Source organism: Symphalangus syndactylus, chromosome 8, assembly GCF_028878055.3.
Source record: "Symphalangus syndactylus isolate Jambi chromosome 8, NHGRI_mSymSyn1-v2.1_pri, whole genome shotgun sequence".
Lineage (NCBI taxonomy): Eukaryota > Metazoa > Chordata > Mammalia > Primates > Hylobatidae > Symphalangus > Symphalangus syndactylus.
Window position 1 is genome coordinate 134169343 of NC_072430.2, and position 22590 is coordinate 134191932.

Here is a 22590-nt window from a genome sequence, read left to right on the forward strand (position 1 = left end):
CTAAATTAACTGAGGAGAGGCGTCAGTATCTATCTTCAGCTGCCTTTTATCATTATGATATCAGGTCACAGGAGATGAAATGAGGTTGGAAAAACAGAGTCAAAGAAGGGTTTATTTAACCAAAAATAATATATGATAAAGCAATTAACAGAACATTCTTCTACTTTCCCAGCCTTCTGTCTGTTTAACGCTGTCTTGGGCCTGGGTCTCTCTACATGTCCCCTGCCTTAAGCTGGTCAGAGTCAGAGCCTAGACCTGAATAGTTCAGAAGGGCCAGGACTGTATCACATGATATTTTGGTCCAAGTGAAAAACAAAAATTTCACTTTAGCTTCCCCCATTGTTGTGGTCTAAAGGGGGGTATGTGTGAGGAGATAATTCTGCTACAAGAAAAAATGAAAATTATATTTACTACTAGGGTATTTACATTTCTATCATAAAGGATCTTTGTTGCATTTAAGAACCATGATATAATATGAATGTTTTGCGTTTAGCATGGAGAAGTTAGCTTTTAATAAACAGATCCTCCCACAAATCTGTTAAATCTGACAAGAAAAAATAAAAATAAAAAGCAAAAAACTTCCTCAAGGCTCTGAAAAGTGAACCAATGCAGGCAGGTTTTGGAAGGGAGTCAAAATACAGAGGCAACAGCCAGCATGAGGTCAGTTTCGCATTTGGGGGGTTCACAGGGCCGGCTGCCACAGCCGTGACAGTGGCATAGGGAGATAAGATGACATCACTGAACCTGCTGTTTCAGTGCAGAGGGACCTGGGAAGGGAAACTGCCTTTGCAAAATTATAACTGAGGAAATCAGGACAGTGAAAGAAATCAGATCTAACCAACTCCACCTTGCTTCTAACCTTTAAGCTATCCTTGTTCATTCCTGGGCGTAGGCCAAGCTATAGGAAGGAATTCAGTTCATGGTTTGACTCTGAAATAAAATTGCTAACAGCCCTTTCCCAAAAAGACCCCTTTCTTGCTTAGGGAACCAGTCTGCCTTTGCAGGATTAACAAATTAGCTACAAGATTAGAAATTACAGTTTAGGGGGTCATGCAGCCTCTGGTTCCAAGAGTCTGAACCTCCCCAAGTTGTTCTTGGGGATAACATCACCATTGTAAAACCTAACATCAGTGCTTGAGATATTCTGCAGCCCCTACACTCGATGGATCAGCTGACACCACCCAGACAGGTAATCTGGCTCAACCAGTTCTGCCATCCCACCCAGGAGCAGAAGACAGCAAGAAAAACTCACTTTGACCCCCTGTGATTCCATCTCCAACCTGGCCAATCAGCACTCCCCACTTCCCAAGCCCCTACCCGCCAAATTATCTTTAAAAACTCTGATCCCCGAAATATCAGGGATACTGAATTGAGTAATAATGAAACTCCTGTCTCCCGCACAGCCAACTCTGCATGAATTACTGTTTCTCCATTGCAATTCCCACATCAGCTCTGCCTAGGCAGCGGGCAAGGTGAACCCACTGGGTAGTTACAGAAGGAGCCTGGAGAAGGCACACCACGAGGAGTGAGGGAAGGTTCTGGGCAGGGAGACAGCCAAAGAAGGGACCTCCAATTCTGAATATGAACTCTCCCGGAGTCTCTGGATGACCCCTACACCACCCCTAAAATGGCCACTGGAAGCAACCAGATGAGATGAGAGCTCCTGCGCCCTGCGGGCATCATGAGTTTGCAATGAGTCTAGCCAGTGAGATTCGCACATTTACTTCAATGAACATTGGTTAATGCATCTTTGTGATATGGGGAGTTTCCTCACATATAAAATGTTATTGTCAGAATGGTTTTGAGATATTTACTCATTCATTCATTCAACAAATATCTCGTATGTTTCTACATGCCAGATGCTTTAAGGGATACAGAAATGTTTAGCATTCCTGTCCTCAACGAGCCCGGGGCCCCATGAGGGACAGCGGGTGTACATCCAAATAGCTACCACGTGAAGTAAAACTGGATCAGGGAGGAATTGGTGCAGCAGAAAGAACATGAACTTCAGGATCAAACAAACATGTTTAGAATCTCAGGAATTATCTGTCAAATGGCATAATAATACCTATCTTGTACAGCTGTTGTGCAGATAAAATGGTGGCATTTATTAATTACTTATTCTCTGCAAAGTACTGGTCTAAGCACTGCATATTCACCACTCCGTTAATCCTTATAATGACCCCGTTAGGTAGGCACTAATACTACCCTCACTCGATAGATGGGGAAAATGAGGCATTGAGAATTTAAGTAAATTGTTCAAGGTCACCAGGCAGTAAGTAATCAAACAGGTTCAAACTCAGCAAAGTCTACTTGAGCCTCAGCTGTTAACTGCTAAGTTATGCTGAATAATCATCTCAAAGTGCTGGCCGGGCATGGTGGCTCACGCCTGTAATCCCAGCACTTTGGCAGGCTGAGGCGGGCAGGTCACCTGAGGTCAAGAGTTCGAGACCAGCTTGGCCAACATGGCGAAATCCCGTCTCTACTAAAAATACAAACAGTAGATGGGCATGGTGGTGGGTGCCTGTAATTCCATCTACTCAGGAAGCTGAGGCAGGAGAATTGCTTGAACCCGGGAGGCAGAGGTTGCAGTGAGCCGAGATCGCACCACTGCACTCCAGTCTGGGTAGACAGACTGAGACTCCATCTCAAGTAATAATAATAATAATGTCAAAGTGCCAAGCATAGTGCTTAACACATAGGAGGCACTCAACAAATGGCAGACAGCATCAGCACTGTTATAGGTACTGCCGATGCTGTTGTTATTACTGTGAGGCATAAGAAAGAAACCATCGCTGAAGTTCAAGACCTATGCCTGGAGTTTTAAAACTAAAATGTTGTAAGAATGCTAAATAATTGTCACGTGCAGATCTGGACACACACCTTTAGAAATCAGAATTTATGTTTATCCCTTAGGTATATCCCATCTCTTTTTTAGAAGAAAACCATGAAGGTATCATTTAAGTATTCATTCATTCATTCATTCATCAAACTGTAACTTCTGACTGCCCTCTGTCAGCACCAAAGTGGGCGTCAGAACCATTTTCAAAAGGGAAAGAAAGCTAATGTGGAAAGAGGGTCCTGGTCATTCACTGAAAGTGCAGCCATTTTCCCCAGTGCTAATGAAAAAAAGCAGGCAACTAAAATTCCTTGCTGCATTTTTATTTAAACAGTCTCAGATAAACTGCTATGCAAATAATAATAATAATAATAATTCAGTTGTAAAGCAAAATTAATGAGTTGTGTGCCAAACAAAAAAATAAAATTTTGGACCGGCGCAGTGGCTCACGCCTGTAATGCCCATACTTCGGGAGGCCGAGGCGGGCAGATCACCTCAGGTCAGGAGTTCAAGACCAGCCTGGCCAACATGGTGAAACCCCGTTTCTACTAAAAATACAAAAATTAGCTGGGCATGGTGATGGGCACCTGTAATGCCAGCTACTCGGGAGGCTGAAGCAGGAGAATCACTTGAATCTGGGAAGTGGAGGTTACAGTGAGCCAAGATTGTGCCATTGGACTCCAGCCTGGGCAACAAGAGCAAAATGTCGTTTCAAAAATAAAATAAGATAAAATTTTACTCACACTTAATAAATCTTAATACCCTGCTTTGATTCTAAAAGGTGAAACTATATACTACTCCAAGGATCTCAGCTGCTATGATTCCTAAATGAAGTGGTGATTTAGGGATAATGCCGAATTTTGAAAGAACAAGAACAGCATTTTATTCAGGACTGTTAATTTTATGAGGGTATGTTGCACGTTTCTTATGTAAATACATGCAGTTTCATATGGTCCTAAGAGAGTGCTTTCACCAAGATCAGACATGTTAGAATGCTGGAAAAAAAAAAACAAAAAACTAAATCCCAAAACTATATCACTCTTAAATCCTGACTGGGTAACATGCCCAGCTTTTGAACAATACACATTATCTGAGAGATAACTTTTATGACATGTGTTGCTATTGCCTGCAAATCCCTTTAAGATGAAAAGCATTACCACTGAAATTTGAGTTCAACAAAAGGATTTATATAGCTAGGTTACCCAAGGCTATAAAATGAAAAAAAAAAATTGTTTTGTAAATGCTTGGAGCTTGTTGCAGTGGAATTTAACCTACAGGACCTTTGGGCCAACATAAAGATTTAGACCCCAGGCATTCCCTAGAGTCACTTAGAGGTTATGAAGCTCTTCTATATAAGCATGACTTGAAACATGATGGATTTATTGACTCAGCAAGTAGCTTTTAAACTGATATATTTGAATTAAAGACTTTAAAGGATAGGGTCCCTTAAAGGTAGTAGTCAACCTTCATCCTTTTTACCGAAGGAAACTAAGGGTGGAAGAGATAAAATTATGTGACTTACCCAAGGTTAGATGACTAATTAATAACAATCATCATAATAGCTAACATTTACTCAGCACCTACTATTTGCAAAGCACAGTGCTAAGGGCTTTCTCCATCCTTCACACTAACTTTAAACATGTATACTAGTGTTACTCCATTTTATAAATTAAAAAATGAGCCTCAAAGAAGCCAAGACCTTGTCAAAAGAGGTAGGTCCGGATTTCAAACCTAAGCAGTGTGACCCCAAACCACATGCATAACCACTCCACTCTACTGCCTCGTCACAGGGCCTAGACTCAAATCTACTGACCTCCAGGCCAGAGAAAGACACCAACTCTCCATCATTGGCTATGAGAGTTTCCAGATTATAAGATCTTTGATGTCTGATAGCAAAATCCAACATTGCATTCTAATAGCTATAGGACTGGAAGATGCAAGTCCTCTCTCTGGTTGTAATACTTGACTTTGTAATTACCGTGTAAGAGCAGTTCATATAAAATCTATGTATTCCATAATCCTATCCACAGGAATAGTATGAGAAAATACCTTTAATGTTTTTAAAATGCATTGGATAAAATGATATGTTTTCAAAATAGTGCATAAAGCCCCATGTTCTCACTTTGGTCTCTGATCGCCATACGCCTTCCATAATAGGTAGGTGCCAGGAAGGTGGTTCCGTTTGACCAGGTGTGCTCTCCAGAAGGGGATGGTCATGCTGCAGAGCCAATGGATGTCCTTTATTGCTAGAGGCTTTCATCACTATTGATGTCTTTTTATTCTTTATTAATTTATGGGTATTCTACTTCAAATACCCAGCGGAGGGGAGATGGAATTAAGATACTGATAGTGGCTAGAGAGTAGTATTCAGACTGTATTTATACATGTATCTAAAGACATTCATATATTGAAATATGCATATTTAAATACCAATATGCAGTAATCCTAAGTATATATAATTAGACATCTTCAGAATTAAAATGCATTCAGTTTAAAACTTAAGGATTTCAAAGTTCTAAACCAAATACGAAGACAATAAATTATTAAGCAATAATGCCAGATTCTAAGTGCTTATCTCTATCGTTGCTGTTATCATTCAATTAGGTGGATATTAGAAAACATTCATGATGTTTCACTTTTATTTCTTATCATCCCCGCCGTAACAAGAATCTGAAGCTACACTTTCCCAATATGAACCTAGTAAGAGCTAAGTAGAAATTCAGGAGAAATACGGAACCCATTGATGACGGATAAAAATCTCAGTGTAGAAGGGCAGACGTGTCCCGAAGGAGCACAGCTATGAAGGTGACTGCAGCTGCCTCTCGGGCTGCCCAATTTGGAACTTTGGGAAGGAGCAGGAGTCACAGAGACAGTACCCAGGAAGGATGTTCAATCTCTACGGGCCTACCCAGGTCAGATGGAAAAAGGTCCTTGAAGGAAACAAGATGGAGATGAAAAGGGGGGAGAAGAGAAAGGATGCGGATGTGTACTGTTGAGAGCTCTATCTAGAGGGAAAACCCAGTTTTAACAGCTTTCCAGTCTGGGAGGAATTGTTATAAAAGGATTTCACTTGCTTACCAAAAATAATAACTTCTCACTTTTTCCAGATTTAAGAAAGTAAACAGCAGAGACATTTAGAAGTTTTCTTTGCATGCATTTTACTTATGATTATGGTTACAAAGATAATCTTTAAAAATATACATGGCACATGGATACATATGTAACAAACCTGCACATTGTGCACCTGTACCCTAAAACCTAAAGTATAATAATAAAAAATAAATAATAAATAAAAAAATATATAATGGGATTTCTTTTAAAGAATATATTCAGAGATGGTATAGGACAGTAGTTGGGAGCACTAGAGCCAATTTCTGCGTTGAGTTTCCATTTCTGGCTATGTGACCTCAGGCAAGTTATTGATCCTCTTGTGCTTCAGTTTTCTAATCTGTTAAATGGAAATATTAACAGTGTGTGCTTCCTAGCACACAATACTAATTTGATTCTCATTGTTGTGAGAGTCAAATTAGTTAGTAGACATAGTGAGTGATATCTAAGTGTTGACTTCTATTATTAAATTATTTACCAAATATTAATCCCTCCTGCTAACATAAAACACAACCCATAGGAAAGGTGTTGGAATTAGGTGTGGGAAACAAGATGAATAAAATACATTTCCTTTCCTCAAAGAATAACACAGAGCAGCAGGGCAGACAGAATCAACAAAAACCTACAATGGAGAAATGGAAAAGGACGCAGGCAAGGGTCAGGGCTGGCTCTGAACCCCAGGACATTCTGTGAATCTGAGGCTCTGCTCAGACTTGCTCTCGGCATCTCTGATGTGAGAAACATCCTGGAGACACAGGATCTTTTAATTTTTTATTTTCTTTTTGAGACAGGACCTTGCTCTGTCACCCAGGCTGGAGTACAGTGGCACGGTCTCGGCTCACTGCAACTTCTGCCTCCTGGGTTGAAGCAGTTCTTGTGCCTTAGCCTCCCGAGTAGCTGGGATTACAGGTGCACGCCACCACACCCGGCTAAATTTTATATTTTTACTAGAGATAGGGTTTCGCCATGTTGGCCAGGCTGGTCTTGTACTTCTGGCCTGCAGTGATCCGCCCACCCTGGCCTCCCAGAGTGCCGGGATTACAGGCATAAGCCACCACACCGGGTGACACAGGCTCTTTTTAAAGTGCAAAGTGTTCTATAAATATGAGTTACTGCCAACACACAAAAGCAAGCACTGTAAGGATAGGCCAGTGGGAGAGGCAGCTTAAAAAATGCCAGTCACCAGGTATGAGCTCCTGCTAAGAGGCTGCCACACATTCCAGCAAATTCTTCTAAACTCTAATGAAAGCCTGCTTTTCCTGCTCAGTCTTCAATGAAGATAAACCTTTGAATAAAAGTCTTCATAATGGAAAATTCATCTTCATCTTGTCAATTCCAGAGCCTCGCATTTTCTCTAGGCTTTATCTAGGCAGCACGGAGGGGCTGGTGTGCACTGGATAGAGGAGAAGGGTTCCTAGATCAGCATCCAGGATTTAAATTGCTACCTAAAGGCCAATGTCTCTGTGTTTAGATGAGACCAGGTTTCTTCCAGATTCGTAGAGCCACAGCCTAGCTGACATCTCCACTTGACTATCACAAGGGTCTCTCACAAGGGTTCCAACATAGAACACTTCATTTTTCTGTGTCTCCATGAACAGCACAACCCACTGCAAAGCCCCAGACCCGCTGCCTCACCCTCCCTCACCTCCCACCACCTTGCTCCTTCTCAGGCCTCCTCCATTTTCTTTCCAAAGTTCTTCCAAATCCATCTGCCTCTCTCTTTTTCAAATTCCACCCTTCCATTCCTAGCAGCCAGCATCTATTTCTTGGACTTCTACAACAGTCCCCAAACTTGTCTCCTTATTCCCACTCTTGTCCTCTCTCTAATTTATGTTTGACATTGTTCCAGAATGAAAAGTTCAAATTTCCCTGCTTATCAATGGTTTAATAGTAATCATTATCATGAAAACAATAGTGATGAAATAGCTACTATGAATTCAGCACTTAGCCAGGCACTGTGCTAGGCACTTTATCTGTCTCAACTCATTTAATCCTTACACTGATCCCAGGACATAGACACAATCATCACCCCATTTTACAGATTAAAAACACCAAGATGCAGGGAGGTATAAAATCACATGCCCATGGGACAAAGCTGGTAATAGTGGAACTGGCCTTCAAACCTCCCCCTCCGACTCCCTCCCCTCTAGGATGAAGATGAAAGGCCTTGCGGGGTTCATCCAGCCCTGCAAGCCTTGCCCTGCCTGCTTCCACCTGCTGTCACCATGATTCTTCTCATCCTCTTAGCTCAGTCACGCCCTCAACTGCGCCATCTCCTCGCTCTCCTCTCCTAGGGTCTTTGTACATGGGAGTCTCTCCCAGCTCTCCAAGCCCAGGCAGATCCCTTCTGTTCATCTTCAAGGCACCTATTCCTGCGTGTAATTACATACTTATCTGTGTGTGCACTATTGGGAGGGGTCATCTCAGCCTTCCTTAGCATTATATCCTAGCTCCTAGCACAGTGCCTGGTATACATGAAGTGCTCAGCAAATCATTAACAACTAGGAAATTGTAGTACGAGTGCAAGCAACATTCCTAGTTTTTAGTTCAAGGGCCGTTGTTTATTATCAGTGTGATTTTGTGCAAATTACCCCCATCTGAACTTCCAGAGGCCTGATGGTAACTTTCAGGCAACAATCCCAGCAATAATAGGAAAGCATGTTGGAGTCCTTAAAGCACTTTCACAAAAATTCCATTTGGTCCCAGGACGACCCTGCAGGCTGCCCTTGACTAAACACTAAACGGCAAGGCCTTCAATCAGAGTTAGGTGGCGACTGACTAACCGAGGGTGTGACAGAGCTTTAAGAACTGCAAAGTGCTCTACGTTGAGTGAAGACTGGTGCTGCTTGCTCAGTCATCAGCCTTCAGCAAGGTTTCCAAGGTTTCGCATTTGTTTAAGGCAGCTGAGCCTGCATTGCAAGACAAGGAGAGGGTGAAGAGCAGGGCTTGCCAAACACATTTAACTCATCACCAGCACACAGAGAGAGAGAGAGGGATGGCTGGGTGGGCCACAGCCGTCTCACCCTGGCCCCCATCCTGGCCCCTGCTCTGCCCAAGTGAGCAGGAAGACAAGAACCTGCCCTTCTTTAGTTGATGTTCACTTCTCCGAAATATTCGATTATGAGGTACTGCCGATCACAGGGGCAGCTCCTGGAGAACCCAAGCACTTAGGTTATCTGGGAAGCCAGTGGCCTCTTACCAACACCCTCCTGGACCATCGCCCTCCCCCTGCCTCTCAGCCTTAGGTAGTCTAAGGTAATTGTGAATGCAGAGATGCTTCCTTAGGCTCTCAGGCTCTACATCTAATCTTTGCAGAGGATGTGACTCTATGTAGTTGTCAATGTTACTTCTGTGGATCAGAGGCTTACATGCTGGTTCTAAAAAACAATCTAATGTCATGTTATTCTTACAAAATTAACAATTTAAAATAATCCCTTCCATAACATCCCTGCAAGCAGAAATGGAAACAAAACTTCCTCAAATCACAAAATAATTTCGTGAACACCAGCTTGATAGCTGTCATTATCTGCCTGCTTCTTCAAGTAAAACTATGCCAGCAGTAAAACTGCTTTTTAAAATAAAAGTAGCCCTAAAGATGTGGTTTTTCAGGTGACTTGAATTTTCTAAGACATTATGAAGTTGATTTAAAAACAGAAGCAGGTGAACTTTATGTTGAATGTTTAAATGTAAACTCATATTGAAAACCAAACAAAATAGAAATCTTAAGTAAATTGTCACCATTAGAAAGGGATTCTATTTTATTATAGCTATTCATTTTCAATGTATAAATAAAATACAGAAAGTCCTAGATTATGTCTAATATTCAAATAATTTTTAAGCTATGCTAGCATAGAGCTAAAAAGGGGGACTATCTTCTATGTTTGTTTTATAAATCAAACAAAACAGGAAGTTCTCTTGTATAGAGTTTTGCAGAAACAAAGTAAAAGGCTGATCAAATTAGCTTATGATTTAAAATGAAAAACAAAAGTTCTTTCTGGAGTAATAAATACTAATTACCTTCTGGACACTGGCAGGTGAATCCATTGAGACTGGAAATGCATGTTGCTCCATTTCTGCATGGGTCTAGGATGCAGTAATCAATCTTGGACTGGCAAAGCTCTCCAGTATAACCTGAATAAAACAACATGTACGTTTTATAAAATAAGCTATTCCAGACCCACCATGAGCCACTCTAGGAATTGACGGATTCAACTGGTACCTGCCCAATGAAGGCAGCGGCAGCCTTCAGCTAAGCTGCTCCTAGATCTCATTTATTTTTACAAACTATGGTAGTTTAGAAATAATCATAGTGGTTTAGAGTCATAGTTCAAAAATCATTTACTCTGCAAAAATCTTTATTGCAAGAAGACCACATTTCTTCAGCATTAGGTCTGTGTTTCATCTTGAAATACCAGTCAGAGCTTTCAGAAGCTGAGACTGAATATCACGTTGATAGCTTCCTTCTGAAACAGGAATTTACAGTGTTCAGCTTGATCTAACTGAGATAATGGCCACAGTCCCTAGGCCATCACAACACCTATATTAAAAGCATTAGGAAAATGTCTAGGTATGAGCAGTTTTAATTTATAATATTTTAGAGCTAGAATAACCCACCTGTGTTAATTCTGTCACCTCTCCCCCCACTTTAAAGATAAAGAGATTGAGGCACACAGAATGCTAAGCACATTAATATATTTTCATTAATACTTATTTAATTCACAAATCCAACTAAATTCTCTATGAAGCAAGGCCCTCGTGGTAATGTTGTTGGATTGTAACATAACTACACACATGTGGTGAGGAAATAAGGACGTAAATCTATTGGAACACCTGTGCAGTCAAAAAGCTTTAAATACATTCCAGAATTTTGTTTATTAATTTTGAAAACAAAGCCCCTGGAGAGAAAAGTTTAAAAAATAAAATGCTAATAAATTTCTCATTATAAAGTGGAAAACGGTAAAGAAAGTTTGGAAAATTTAAGACATTAAACAGAAAAAGAAAAAAATGTGCCCTTGGTTATGTTATTTGACAGGACCATCAATACTGTAGAGATAATTCCTATCAAAAATTGTGAGTCATAGATATTTTCCACACAATTATGATCATACTGTAACACTTTATTTCTAGGATAGTTTTAACTACATAAAATCTTGTCTTTCTGAATTATTAATTTTGAAAGACTGCCATTAGCACTTGAATCTGAGATTTACAAAAAAAAAGATCTAGTGATATTAGAAAAGAGATGATTCACCTGAGCTTCAATTACCTGCCAAATAGATTGTAAATTACAGATTGGGACTGTGGAGGCATTCATTTGCAATCCTACTCACAGGCATTCAAGCAGTGTAGGAGATTCTAGCTAATTCATGGTATGAGAAGAGGAGTAAGACAAGCGCATGAACTAAAACTCCAAACACCAGGAAAAAAGGCTATTTCAAAATTCTAGAACAGTTTAAATAAAAGCTGTAAATTCAAAATAAGGGAGAGTGAATTGTTTTTAAGAGGAATGCTGCAAATAACTTTTTGGCTAAAAATAATAGCCAAAACTTACAAGAGATCACTTATTTTTATTCATACATTAATTAATATTAATAATTTATCCACATATTAATACCTAATTCATCCATACTAATGTAACCTTATGAGGTTAGTGTTATTAGAATCACCCTATTTTTTTTACGTCAACTTTTATTTTAAGTTCCAGGGTACCTGTGCAGGATGTGCAGGTTTGTTACATAGGCAAACGTGTGCCATGGTGGTTTGCTGCACAGATCATCCCATCACCTAGGTATTAAGCCCAGCATTCCTTAGCTGTTCTTCCTGATGCTCTCCTTCCCCAAACCCCCACTCCCAACAGGCCCCAGTGTGTGTTGTTCTCCTCCATGTGTCCATGTATTCTCATCATTCAGCTCCCACTTAAAAGTGAGAACATGTGGTTTTTGGTTTTCTGTTCCTGTGTTACTTTGCTGAGGATAATGGCTTCCAGCTCCAACCATGTCCCTACAAAGGACGTGATCGCATTCCTTTTTATGGCTGCATGGTATTCCATGAAGAATCACCCCATTTAACAAATGAGGAAACCGAGGATTATGAAGGTTAAGTAATTTGCACACAGTCATACAGGGAGTCAGAGCCCTGTGTCCAAGCCCTTTCACACAGTATGCCTAAGGTTACACTTAAGGCACTATGCATCACCATCATCAACAAACAGGTATTTAGTATGAAAGGAAAATAACAGAAAATAATGGCTAAGAAAACACATAGAAAGAGACACAGAATTTGATATAAAAACCATCAGTATTCAGCTAGGTGTGGTAGCTCATGCCTGTAATCCCAGCACTTTGGGAGGTTGAAGCAGGCAGATTATTTGAGGCCAGGAGTTCAAGACCAGCCTGGCCAGCATGGCAAAACCCCGTCTCTACTAAAAATACAAAAATTAGCCAAGTATGGTGGCATATGCCTGAAATCCCAGCTACAGGGGAGGCTGAGGCACGAGAGTCATTTGGACCCAGGAGGCAGAGGTTACAGCGAGCCGAGATTGCACTGCTGTACTCCAGCCTGGGCAACAGAGTGAGACTTCATCTCAAAAAAAAAAAAAAAAAAAAAACCATAAATATAAATATTCATCCATAACTTACAGCCTATGTGTGGTTGGTTATGCTTAGGCTGGAGGTGCCAAGAATTATTTTTTCAAATCCCTGACTTCAAAGATTCTACAATATGGCTACAAAAGTATAGTACATTTATGAAAAAGATAACCGATCACAAGTGGTAGCTTCTTAGAGGCAGTGTGGCCTAAAGGATGTGGATGGCATCACGAATTCTGTCCCTGGAAAGATGTTAGAATTACGACCACAGAATCACACAAAACCATGACCCACACCCAGCAGCCAATTCGGTCTCAGATGTGAGAGATGTACATCCCCACCAGACAGAAAACAGAGAAGAATGCAGGACTCTGTGAACTTCAAAGTTCTTTCAATAACATTTTACCAATCACTTCCTTTTTACTTTTTATCTAAGGATTTAAAACATACTTAAACATAGAGAGACGAGGTTATAAATCTCACATACCCATCACCCAGCTCCAACCATTATTAGTATTTTGTCTGTTTAATTTCATCTAGTCTCCTTGTATTTTCCTAGGTTCCCCATGAGGGTATTTTAAATCAAATTTCATTTCACCTGTAAACATTTCAGTATGCATTTCTAGCAAAAGGAGAGTTTTTTAAAGATCACTTTTAATGGCCTCTTTAATTAATATTTCATTCCATTTACAAATTTAATTAAACACTTTAAAACATATTTATTTATATTTAATAATAACAATTTTCTTAAGAACCACAACTGTCTGATAATGCACAAATCTTCCCATGCACTTAATTCTTATAGATCTAATAAATTATAAGTGAGGGTGAATCTTAAATGCTGTTAAGTGCCCCAATATTGTATGTAAGTTCAGTAAGATTTCAATCAAAGAGGCTAATTTACATTTTTAATTGTCATAACAGCTTCGGGACCTCACTGGCATTTTGTGGGTAGAGATACTGAGGTCTTGCAGGACTTGAGATGGTCTAATATATTAATAACAGAGTTGTCACACTCAAAATGTCAATAGTTCCCTCCAATGAGAAACAGTGGTCCATATTCAACACTGTCATTGCTTTATTTCCCTGAGCTTTAAAGTCTTTATAGTAAAGATTTTGAAAACACAGGAAACATGGAACTATGGAGAAAAAGATTATGTGTAATGCTCTAGAACTGTAAAGTATGAGCATATTGACATGTCTGTGGGTTCAGTGTTACTGGAGATGAAGAACACTAATGGAGGAGCATGGGTTGAGGGGTAGGAGGAAGCAGGGAGGCAGGGCTGAGATCACGGGATTACAGGACCACTGAGCATCCTCAGCTGCAGGTGGCCAGTGCTACTGGCAATAACCAGCTATGGATCTGCAAAGCCGATGAGGGTAGCCTGATGCTCTAACCACCCCAGTCTGCCTGGAAAGGGAGGGGCCCTTTGGCAGGACAGTTGCTCGGTGCAGTGTTTCCCAAATTAGATGTATGGACCATGATGACAGGAGCTCAAGACCTGACAATCGTCCACACCAGAATCACCAAGAGGACCAGGCATTACTCTTGGCCTCCAGGGAGTTACTAGTTGGCAGTCCCAAGAGAACCATCATCAAATGTATTACTCGCATTACAGTTGCATTACTAGCCAAGTGAAGACAGTTCTGGGAGAGGAGAGGCAGAGGACAAGGAGCCAGGAGCATCGTGTGGCTGGATTCAGAAACTCTCAAATACCAGCGAGTCACTCCTTAGATCTCAGAGAGCAGAGGCTTCACTGAAGGTGTTGGACAAATCACTGGTATTGATATACATGTAATACTCTGAACTGGATACCTGAGATCTACATGAATCACCCTTCCTGTGTCTTTTGGTTTTTTATTTGATCTCATAATCAAGGAGTCAAAACTAAATGGGTGACTGGTAGAAATTTAAATGAAAAATACCATTAAAGTTTTGGCCTGGGTTTTCTTTCTTCCATCCTGCTAAAAGTCAAACTCTTCTCTGGGGACTAAAGTAACCATACCAACTGTGAATAATATTTCCTTTTGCCACTAAAGCAATGACAGCAACCCAGAGGACCCTGTAGAAGATATGCAAGCAAGACTGATAGTATCGATGGCACAGACATGAAAGGTAATACACAGTGGCCATTCTGTGTGTGTTATGGAAGAATTTGCTCTAGCATGCACACACAACGAGCATTTCAGCCCTGGAAACCTATGCCATAGCTCCCAATTGGAAGGTGGGCAAGACATGGAGAAAAATCCATGTAAAGGCACAAGAGAGTGCAGAAAAGGTGTGAATGTCATTGACACTTGACTAAAAATGCACGACAATGATAAACTCCCTCATTTTGATTTCCAAATGACAAAAGTCTATACCTAACCACGGAGGCAAGTATCAGCAATTGTCTTTCTTTCCTCTAGCTAGTGGCACTCCCTCTAAGCCCCACAAGCATTCATGAACCACCTGCCAAGTTATTGTCACAACCACATAATACCTTTCACATTGTCTAGTCCCAAACCTCACTGCCACTCACCAGGACTCCAGCAATGGTCGCCCAGCCCGTCTTCACTGCCACACTTGCTTTCTTTCAATCCATTCTCCACATACGAATAGCCAGAGAGATCTTTTTAAGATATAATTCATATACTATTACTCCTTACTTAAAACCCTCCAATGGCTTCCCAAAAGGTTTGGAATAAAACCCGAATACTTTACCCAGGGGCTAAACGATACCACATGGTGTGGCCCCTGCGCCCTCATCTTGGCCCACTCCTGCCACTGACCACCGTGCTGCAGCCACCCAGGCCTCACTCTATTCCGAATCTCGCCAAGCTCCTGCTTACAGGCATTAGTATTGTTTTCATGCTGTGGCCTCAGGACCAGAAAGAATCATGAGAGGGATGCAAGATTCAACAGAAGCAGTTACAGTCCTGCCCTGCAAAGAGAAGTGGGGCACAGATTTAAAATTGTCCTGAGATGGAGAAATTACTCAAGAAAGTTAGCAATAAACTTTTGGGAGTGGAAAGGAGAGGACTAGTGGAGGTATAGTGGAATTTCATCTGTAAAATCAGGAAATAAAGATAGGAGGGTTTAGAAATAAATTACACAACAGAGTGGAAGACCTAAGAGAAGGGCATCAAAGCTTTAAAGTCATCTCTAGAACTAGGTAGGGAGACATGAAAATGTTTTAAGACAGCTACAAAGAAAAGTGCAAAATCCAACTAAGGAGTGAAGGAAAACAGCTACAACTTTAGTGGGAGTTACCAATAAAATCAGAACAATTAAACGATAATATCTCTGGGACTCAGGGGCTGTGGGTTTTGAAATCAAGCCCATTGATGAGTATGAGCTTGGAGTTTCCTGTTGGATGGCAATAATAGGGAGAGGTGGCTTATGTGTGCTCATCTCACTGACATGAGGAGAATCACCCTGGATGCCCAGGACTCCTGAGACAGCCAAAAACCTCCCTCCCAGAAACAACCTCAGTCCTCTGAGCGCCAACTGCAATTCATTTGGGTCAAGAACCACAGTTAGCTTAGGATAATGAAGCTCTTCCATTAGCGGTATGAGTCTTCCAACCGCAAGAAGAGATAGAGCCAAGTATGGAGATGATGATATGAGGACGTAGATCAAGCCCATGGTTCTGCCACTTTGTGTCTGGTTTAAGCTAATCTGTGCCTATTGGTACGCAAAGAATGTGTGATGATGGAGAAAAAATGTGGTGTGTGAGAGAATCTATCACACTTATGATTCTAATTAAAATGTTTAGCTGAGTAATTGGTTTTTGATTGATGAATTTAAGTTGAAAGGTAAGATTAAGTCAGAACCCACTCGGATGTTGAACAGAGCTTGAGAATCATTATAGTGTTCAAGTTTACTTCTAACAAGGGAACACATACAAAAGATAATTTCAAATAGTCTTCTCTGTGCCCAAAGGACATTCTGGGATGCCAGAAAACTCACCCCCGGACCCTGTGGTCACACTGCAGGGCTGTTTCCTCTGACTCTGCAGCCTTCTGTGCCCACCCTCTTTCATTAGTTAGCTCTAAGCTCAGAAGTCATTTGCTCAGACCTCAGGCTTTTTGCCCTCGTTTATTCTAAAACCTTGCTCTTATTTCTACTTGAAACACACACACATACTTGTTACCTCACCACCCAGAAGGTGACCCATGGGAGCACGGCTGTATCCCTGGAGGCCCCTGTTGTAACCCGCAGGCTCCTGTGTGCTCCTCACAGTGTACTTATCATTACCTACAATGATTTTCTTTATTGGTTTCCTTCCGAGAACATAAACTCCCTGAGAATCAGGACTTTCTCTGCCTTGTTCACCTCTGAACCCTCCAAACTTAAACATTTCCTGGCACAATTATTTGTTGAAGGAGTGAATCCACTTGCTTAAAGTTTTTGTCCCAAAATCAACTATATCTCTCAACTTAGGTTTAGCCTCTCCCTAAGCAATAATATTGATAACGGCCTGGGTAAAATGTGCTAGCTGCTCGTTTTCCTAATGCACATTAAAATAAATGCAGAGCTATTAAAGTAAAAACATTGTTATCTCAAATATCTGCCATCAAAAATCACCTTGGTGCCATCACGGTCTGTACATCTAACTTGAGAAACACTGCAATGAGCAACTGTCCTGCTAAAGGACCCCCTCCTTTCAGTTCTAAAGGGCAAACTGAGATCAGTAGAGCATCATGCTGCCCTCTTCTGAACTTCAATCTTGCTTCTCCAGCTAGCATTCAGCACCTCCAACAGGTCTCTGCAATATGGCAAATCAACAAGGCTGAAGCAGAACTCTTCATTTTGTTGTTGTTGTTCAGGAGCCCATATCCAGACTTAATTCCTTAGGTCAGTGGTTCTTGACTGGGGTGATTCTTCCCCCAGGTGTCATTGGTGATGTCAGGAGACTTTATTTATTGTTATATCTCTGAAGGTGTGACTGGCATCTAGTAGGTAGAGCCAGGGATGCTGCTGAACACTCTCCAATACACGAGACAGTCTCCCACAGCAAAGAATTATCCAGGGCAAAATGTCCTGAACACCAAAGTTGAGAAGCCCTGGTATAGGTCAATGGAACCTTAGTCCTTCAGACTATAAACCTTTGTTTTGGTTTCAGAGCCTCTTATCTTCCCTTAAACAGAAACTGCTCCTTCACAAAGCAGAGAAACAGCACCTTCAGAACATTTTTAAAAAAATCAGCATTCTTAGGAATATTTATAATCCCTAGCAAATTCAAGGCCATTGTAAAATACATTGACTCAAAACCGTAAGAACCCGAGGAATTTATAATTGGGATATTCTATGAATAAGTAAAATAATTCATTCAAAAATGGATGACTATTGAAAACACTGACCTCTCTTTTTAGGGAATTGCAGAGATTTTATTGTTTCTTTGAAGAACACTGCAGTATAACAAAGATAGAAGAAAAGTTGTGACTCAGGGTATATGGGAAGGATGCCCTTTGAGGACATATGGCACAGCTGGGAAAGCTCTCAACTCAGGCTTCGTGCTTTTAAAGGGTCTGACCGTGAGCAATGATGTTAGGTGAAATACAGTCCCTGACATAGGAAGCAAAGCCTGGCAGGGAGTACATTCTTAAAAAGGCAGAAGGCAGAAAGTGACCAGACACTTGAAGGAAATGCATCCATTTCATTAGTGGGTGTTCACAGATTACATTTGGTCTAATATAGGCTTGGAGTGTTTGATTTTATACTATTTTGTATTTAAGTATAAAATATAATTTAAAATGTATTCATATCTAGAGAGAGAAGAATGGCTAAGTTTGCCTGTGAATCTCAGAACAGCATACCATCTGAGTGGTATCTTTTGATTTCCAACATAACAAAAAATCCCCCCACCAACCCATATATCATTGTCTACACCACCATTTCCCTTCAAATGAGGAAAACCTTCCAGAGGTCAATGGTTACACATGAGGTGTAAGCGAAGTTAGCTAAATGAGTCAGATTATGAAGAACAAGGGCGATCAATCAGTTGTGGGTATTTTTTAAAAAACATTCTCCTTCCCTGCACAGTTGTTTTCGTGTATGATGCTTACTTCATGATTTCTCTACTGAAATAAAAAAAAAATTCTTCTGTGTTGCTTTGGCTCTCTGTGGCAGAGTCTAATTGTTTCTTTGGAGAGCTGTTCTGAAGGCTCCCATGGTGGGAACTGTGGCGAGAGCTATTTTTAACGCTCCTGGTCTTTTAATAGTCTGGCCTGTGCGGTGAGGTGAGGCTGCTGAATTTGGACTGAATGCTGATGCTACCAAGAGAACCCACCAGTCTCAGCTCTCACCCTGGGGGGATCTGAGCAGCCGGTATTAGGGCCTCAGCCGTGGCTGCTGAGATGCAGTGCCTAATATTAGCACACTGAGGCAAGAAATAAACAGTGGGAATAAATAGCGCACCATCAAGACGTTCAGTCTCAGAGGCATCCTATTTTAAAGTCGGAAGGCAGAAATTATTGCACAGAAAAAAACTAGTAAGATTCGCTGGCAGGAAAAAGACAAACACATCCGGACAAACACAAACAGGATTTAAAAACCAAAGGCAAAGAAAGGAAGATACATGAAGCCCATCTATGAAAGACAATAAGTAAAACATAATTAAAATTGGAATATGCAAAAAAAAAAGCTTGACAGAAAGCTGACATTCAGCAGAATTAGAAAAATTAATCTCAACGTTGGGGAAAAAGGTAACCATATCTAACAAGTAAATAGACAAGAGGCACAGTGGGAAGGACAGTGGCTTGGGGAGTGGAAGGTCTGGGATGGTGATACAACAATCAGCTGACAGAGCTCATTAAGGGGTTGACTTTTACCTTCATTTCCCTCATGGAGGAATTAAAGATTATGATTATAATGGCTTCAAGCAGCAGGTACCATTTCTATGGAGTGTACCCTTTAATCCACAAGAGCTTGCACCGTGCGTGGCACGTCCTAGGTGGCTCAATATTTTTGAGTGAATGAAGAATTTATGGTTAGCTCTAACGCAAATTACAGAGGATAAAAATCAGAGACCAATGGGTGAAAGTCGAATATTATATAACCTCAAAAAGCCTTCAGTGATTGCACTGTTGACATGGTTTTCATCTTTTTCTGAGTGGGAGTTCTTGGGCTCAATTATTGCAACTGGCATCGCATTCTTTACACATCTACTTCCCTATTCTTTAAGGGCAGGTATTGATTACTTTGATGCCAGCCTCTAGCACACAGCCAGGGACACTATAAATACTCATTATATAGTAAACTAATAATTGCATAAGCACCATGCCTCACTCTGTCTAATATAATTCCTTTTATTCAATTTCTCTAGCTCTCAAATAATAAAGTGCAATATTGATACAGGCCAGCTATATCTTTTAATCTGGTGATTCCAAAGGGGAAGATAATTCAATACTTTGAATTCAATACCTCAAAGGGGAAGATATTTCAGTAAGTATGTCCTGATGACTACTCCTGAGAAGTTGAAATCAAAAGAAAGAAAACATTAGATTAACTAAGATGTTATGCCATGAGACAGACAAGTTAGGGGATTGACTTAAACTACATATAAATATATACAACTATATTTATTAGTTGAGTTTTAAGTTTTTGTAGTAAATCAAACTCTAAAGAAAATATTCATTCACTTTTCAGAAAGAATTTTTTGTGAGTGAAAATTCACATCTGGGGAATCTAAAAGAAGTTCAGAAACAGTTCCTATCTTCAGGGAGCTTAGGCTCCAGATGAGGAGATAAGACACATTCCCATGAAACAGCATACTGAGTAAATGAGCAGGAGAATGGTCCCAAGGCAGGCACACGTGCATGGCAGTGCCCAGGCTGGCCTCACTGACGTACTGGGGAAACAAGGCTAGGCTAGGGCCCCCAATCCACACACCAAAGAGTTGGGAGTCACTGACATGGCATCTTCAAAGGTTTCTGCACAGAGTACAGGCATGGTAACGATGTGTTGCATATTGATCTCTTCCTGTTCCCACTCACTGCCATTTCAGGGGAGCACTTAAGGTCTCTCCTCCCTTCTCCCTGGGAGCAGGTGTTCTGGTCTGGATGAAATGAGGGAACTCCAAGAGGGATGTCGACACTGGGTGTGGGATGGGGAGTAGGCAATGCCCTTGCAGAAGAAATCAGAAGAATGAAAGCTCCAATCCTTCTCATCTTTCCTGCTCTTACTAGTGTTTAGAGGCTACAAAGAAGTGCCCTTGATGGCTCACCGATTCTGTGCCAGTGTGTGTGGATGTGTATGTGGGGATAGATGTTTGTGTATGCATGTCTGCATGCATGTGTGCAGTCTGTGTATATTACATTTGTATATATGTGTACATGTGTTTTGTGTTTGTGTATGTGTTGTGTGCATATGTGTATACATGTGTGCATGTGTTGCATATGCATGTATATGAGTGCACATGTGTGTTGTATGTGCATTTGTGTGTTCTTTTGTGTGTGTTTTCTTTTACAAGGTCAAGATCATTATTCCATTATATAGATAAGAGAACTTGGGCTCAGAGGTGTTAAGTAAAGTTGGTGAGTGGAACTCAACCCAGGACTGCAGACTCCAACCCCACGTCCCTCTCTTTCCTCATATGTGTTCCTTCTTTCCTTTTGATGAAGCTCTTTTGAAAAGACTGTGAGGGCCAACCAAGGCCAGCCCTAAGGCCAGACACAGTGGGCAGGAAGTGGCCCATTCAGGCCTGGCTTTCCTGTGGTCTTTGCTCCAACCTGGCTCCCCAGAGCAGGAGATGCAGAAAGAGCTGAAGCCAAATCTCTGGCCAAGAAAGTGGTGATTGGACTCTGTGCAGGGCTTGACAATCACAACAACAATAACAACAGCTGACATTTGTTGAGGGCTTACTATGCACCAGGTCGCTTTCCAAGCACACTACCTGTATCATCTTATTAAACTTTACAGTCATTGGATTATGGCACATTGAATACCGTCACCTATGCCCAATTTACAGATAGACAGCTGAGACCCAGGAAGATTAAGTAACTTCCCCAAGCTCACACAATAAATGAGTAGTGGGAGCAGGCTTTGCCCTTGGGCAATCTGGCCTCCCGGCCTAGCTGGGCTTTGCAGTCAGCCAGGCCCTGGCTTCATAAGCATCACATCGGCAGCTGTGAGTAAGGCAGCATGGCCTGCGGGGAGGGTGCAATCACCCATGTGGCAGATGCCAACAGCTTGAATCAGGGCATTGGTGATGGAAGAGGAAGAGCCAGGGCAGATGGAGAGTTATCATAAATAAAGGAAACTTGGTGGCACTCCAAAGATAACCGAGATGAGGGTGGTGAGCATAATGGCCGAGCTTCCAGCCCAAGTGAGGAGGGAGGTGATGGCACCATTGATAGAAACTAGGGATGCACAAGAAAGCCAGACTGGAATCAAGTGTGAGATCAAAAGGAGGCAGAGAGAGGCCGGCACCATGACGAGGCAGGTGTGGGAGGGCGCGGACAGAGGGAAGGGAGGTGCTGAGGAGGAGGGGGAGGAATAGGAGGGGGAGGAGGAGGAGGAGGAGTCGGCAGACACATTGCTGCCTGGTGCAGGCAAAGTGCTGAGGTGAGAGGCTGGGCTAGAAGGGGTCTGGAAGCCATCCACCTAGAGGTGATGGCTCTGAAGGAGCCACTGCTACCCAAGGCAGAGGAGAGCAGCTGAAGAGGGAGGAGAGGAAGGAGAGGGTGGGAGAGGTTTCAGGAGAACAGGCACAGTGCAGTGCTCTGGAAGCCAGGTGAGAAGGCTTCTGAAAAATGATCAGCTTCGGCAGGATAAGGATTAGGAAGGAGCCCTAGAAATCAGTGAGAAGGGCACCACCGATGACCTTGGAGAAGCACTCTTATGATACAGAGAGAAAAGCAGCATGTGGGAGTGGGTAGAAAATTATGAGTTGAAGATGGACCAATAGTTGCAGTAACGAGGAAGAGAGAGTGGAAGAGAAAGAAGGGGAGATGAAAGTGGAGGACAAGAGGGAAGAGGAGGAGAGGAGGAAGAGGAAGAGACAAAGGAGGAGGTGGACACATGGAAGGAGCAGCAAGGAATTTCCAAATTACTGCTTGTTTGCAGGACTG

The 22590-nt window shown here is 41.6% G+C and overlaps 1 protein-coding gene across 2 annotated transcripts in view; it reads right to left on the reverse strand.

Annotated features, from left to right (window-relative positions):
• DNER (delta/notch like EGF repeat containing) overlaps nucleotides 1-22590 on the reverse strand; it is a 357090-nt gene that overhangs the window by 111376 nt on the left and 223124 nt on the right. For both annotated transcript variants that reach the window (XM_055290869.2, XM_055290868.2), the window contains exon 7: nucleotides 9965-10078. In XM_055290869.2, the coding sequence (XP_055146844.1) occupies nucleotides 9965-10078 (114 nt within the window). The remainder of the gene's footprint in view (nucleotides 1-9964; nucleotides 10079-22590) is intronic.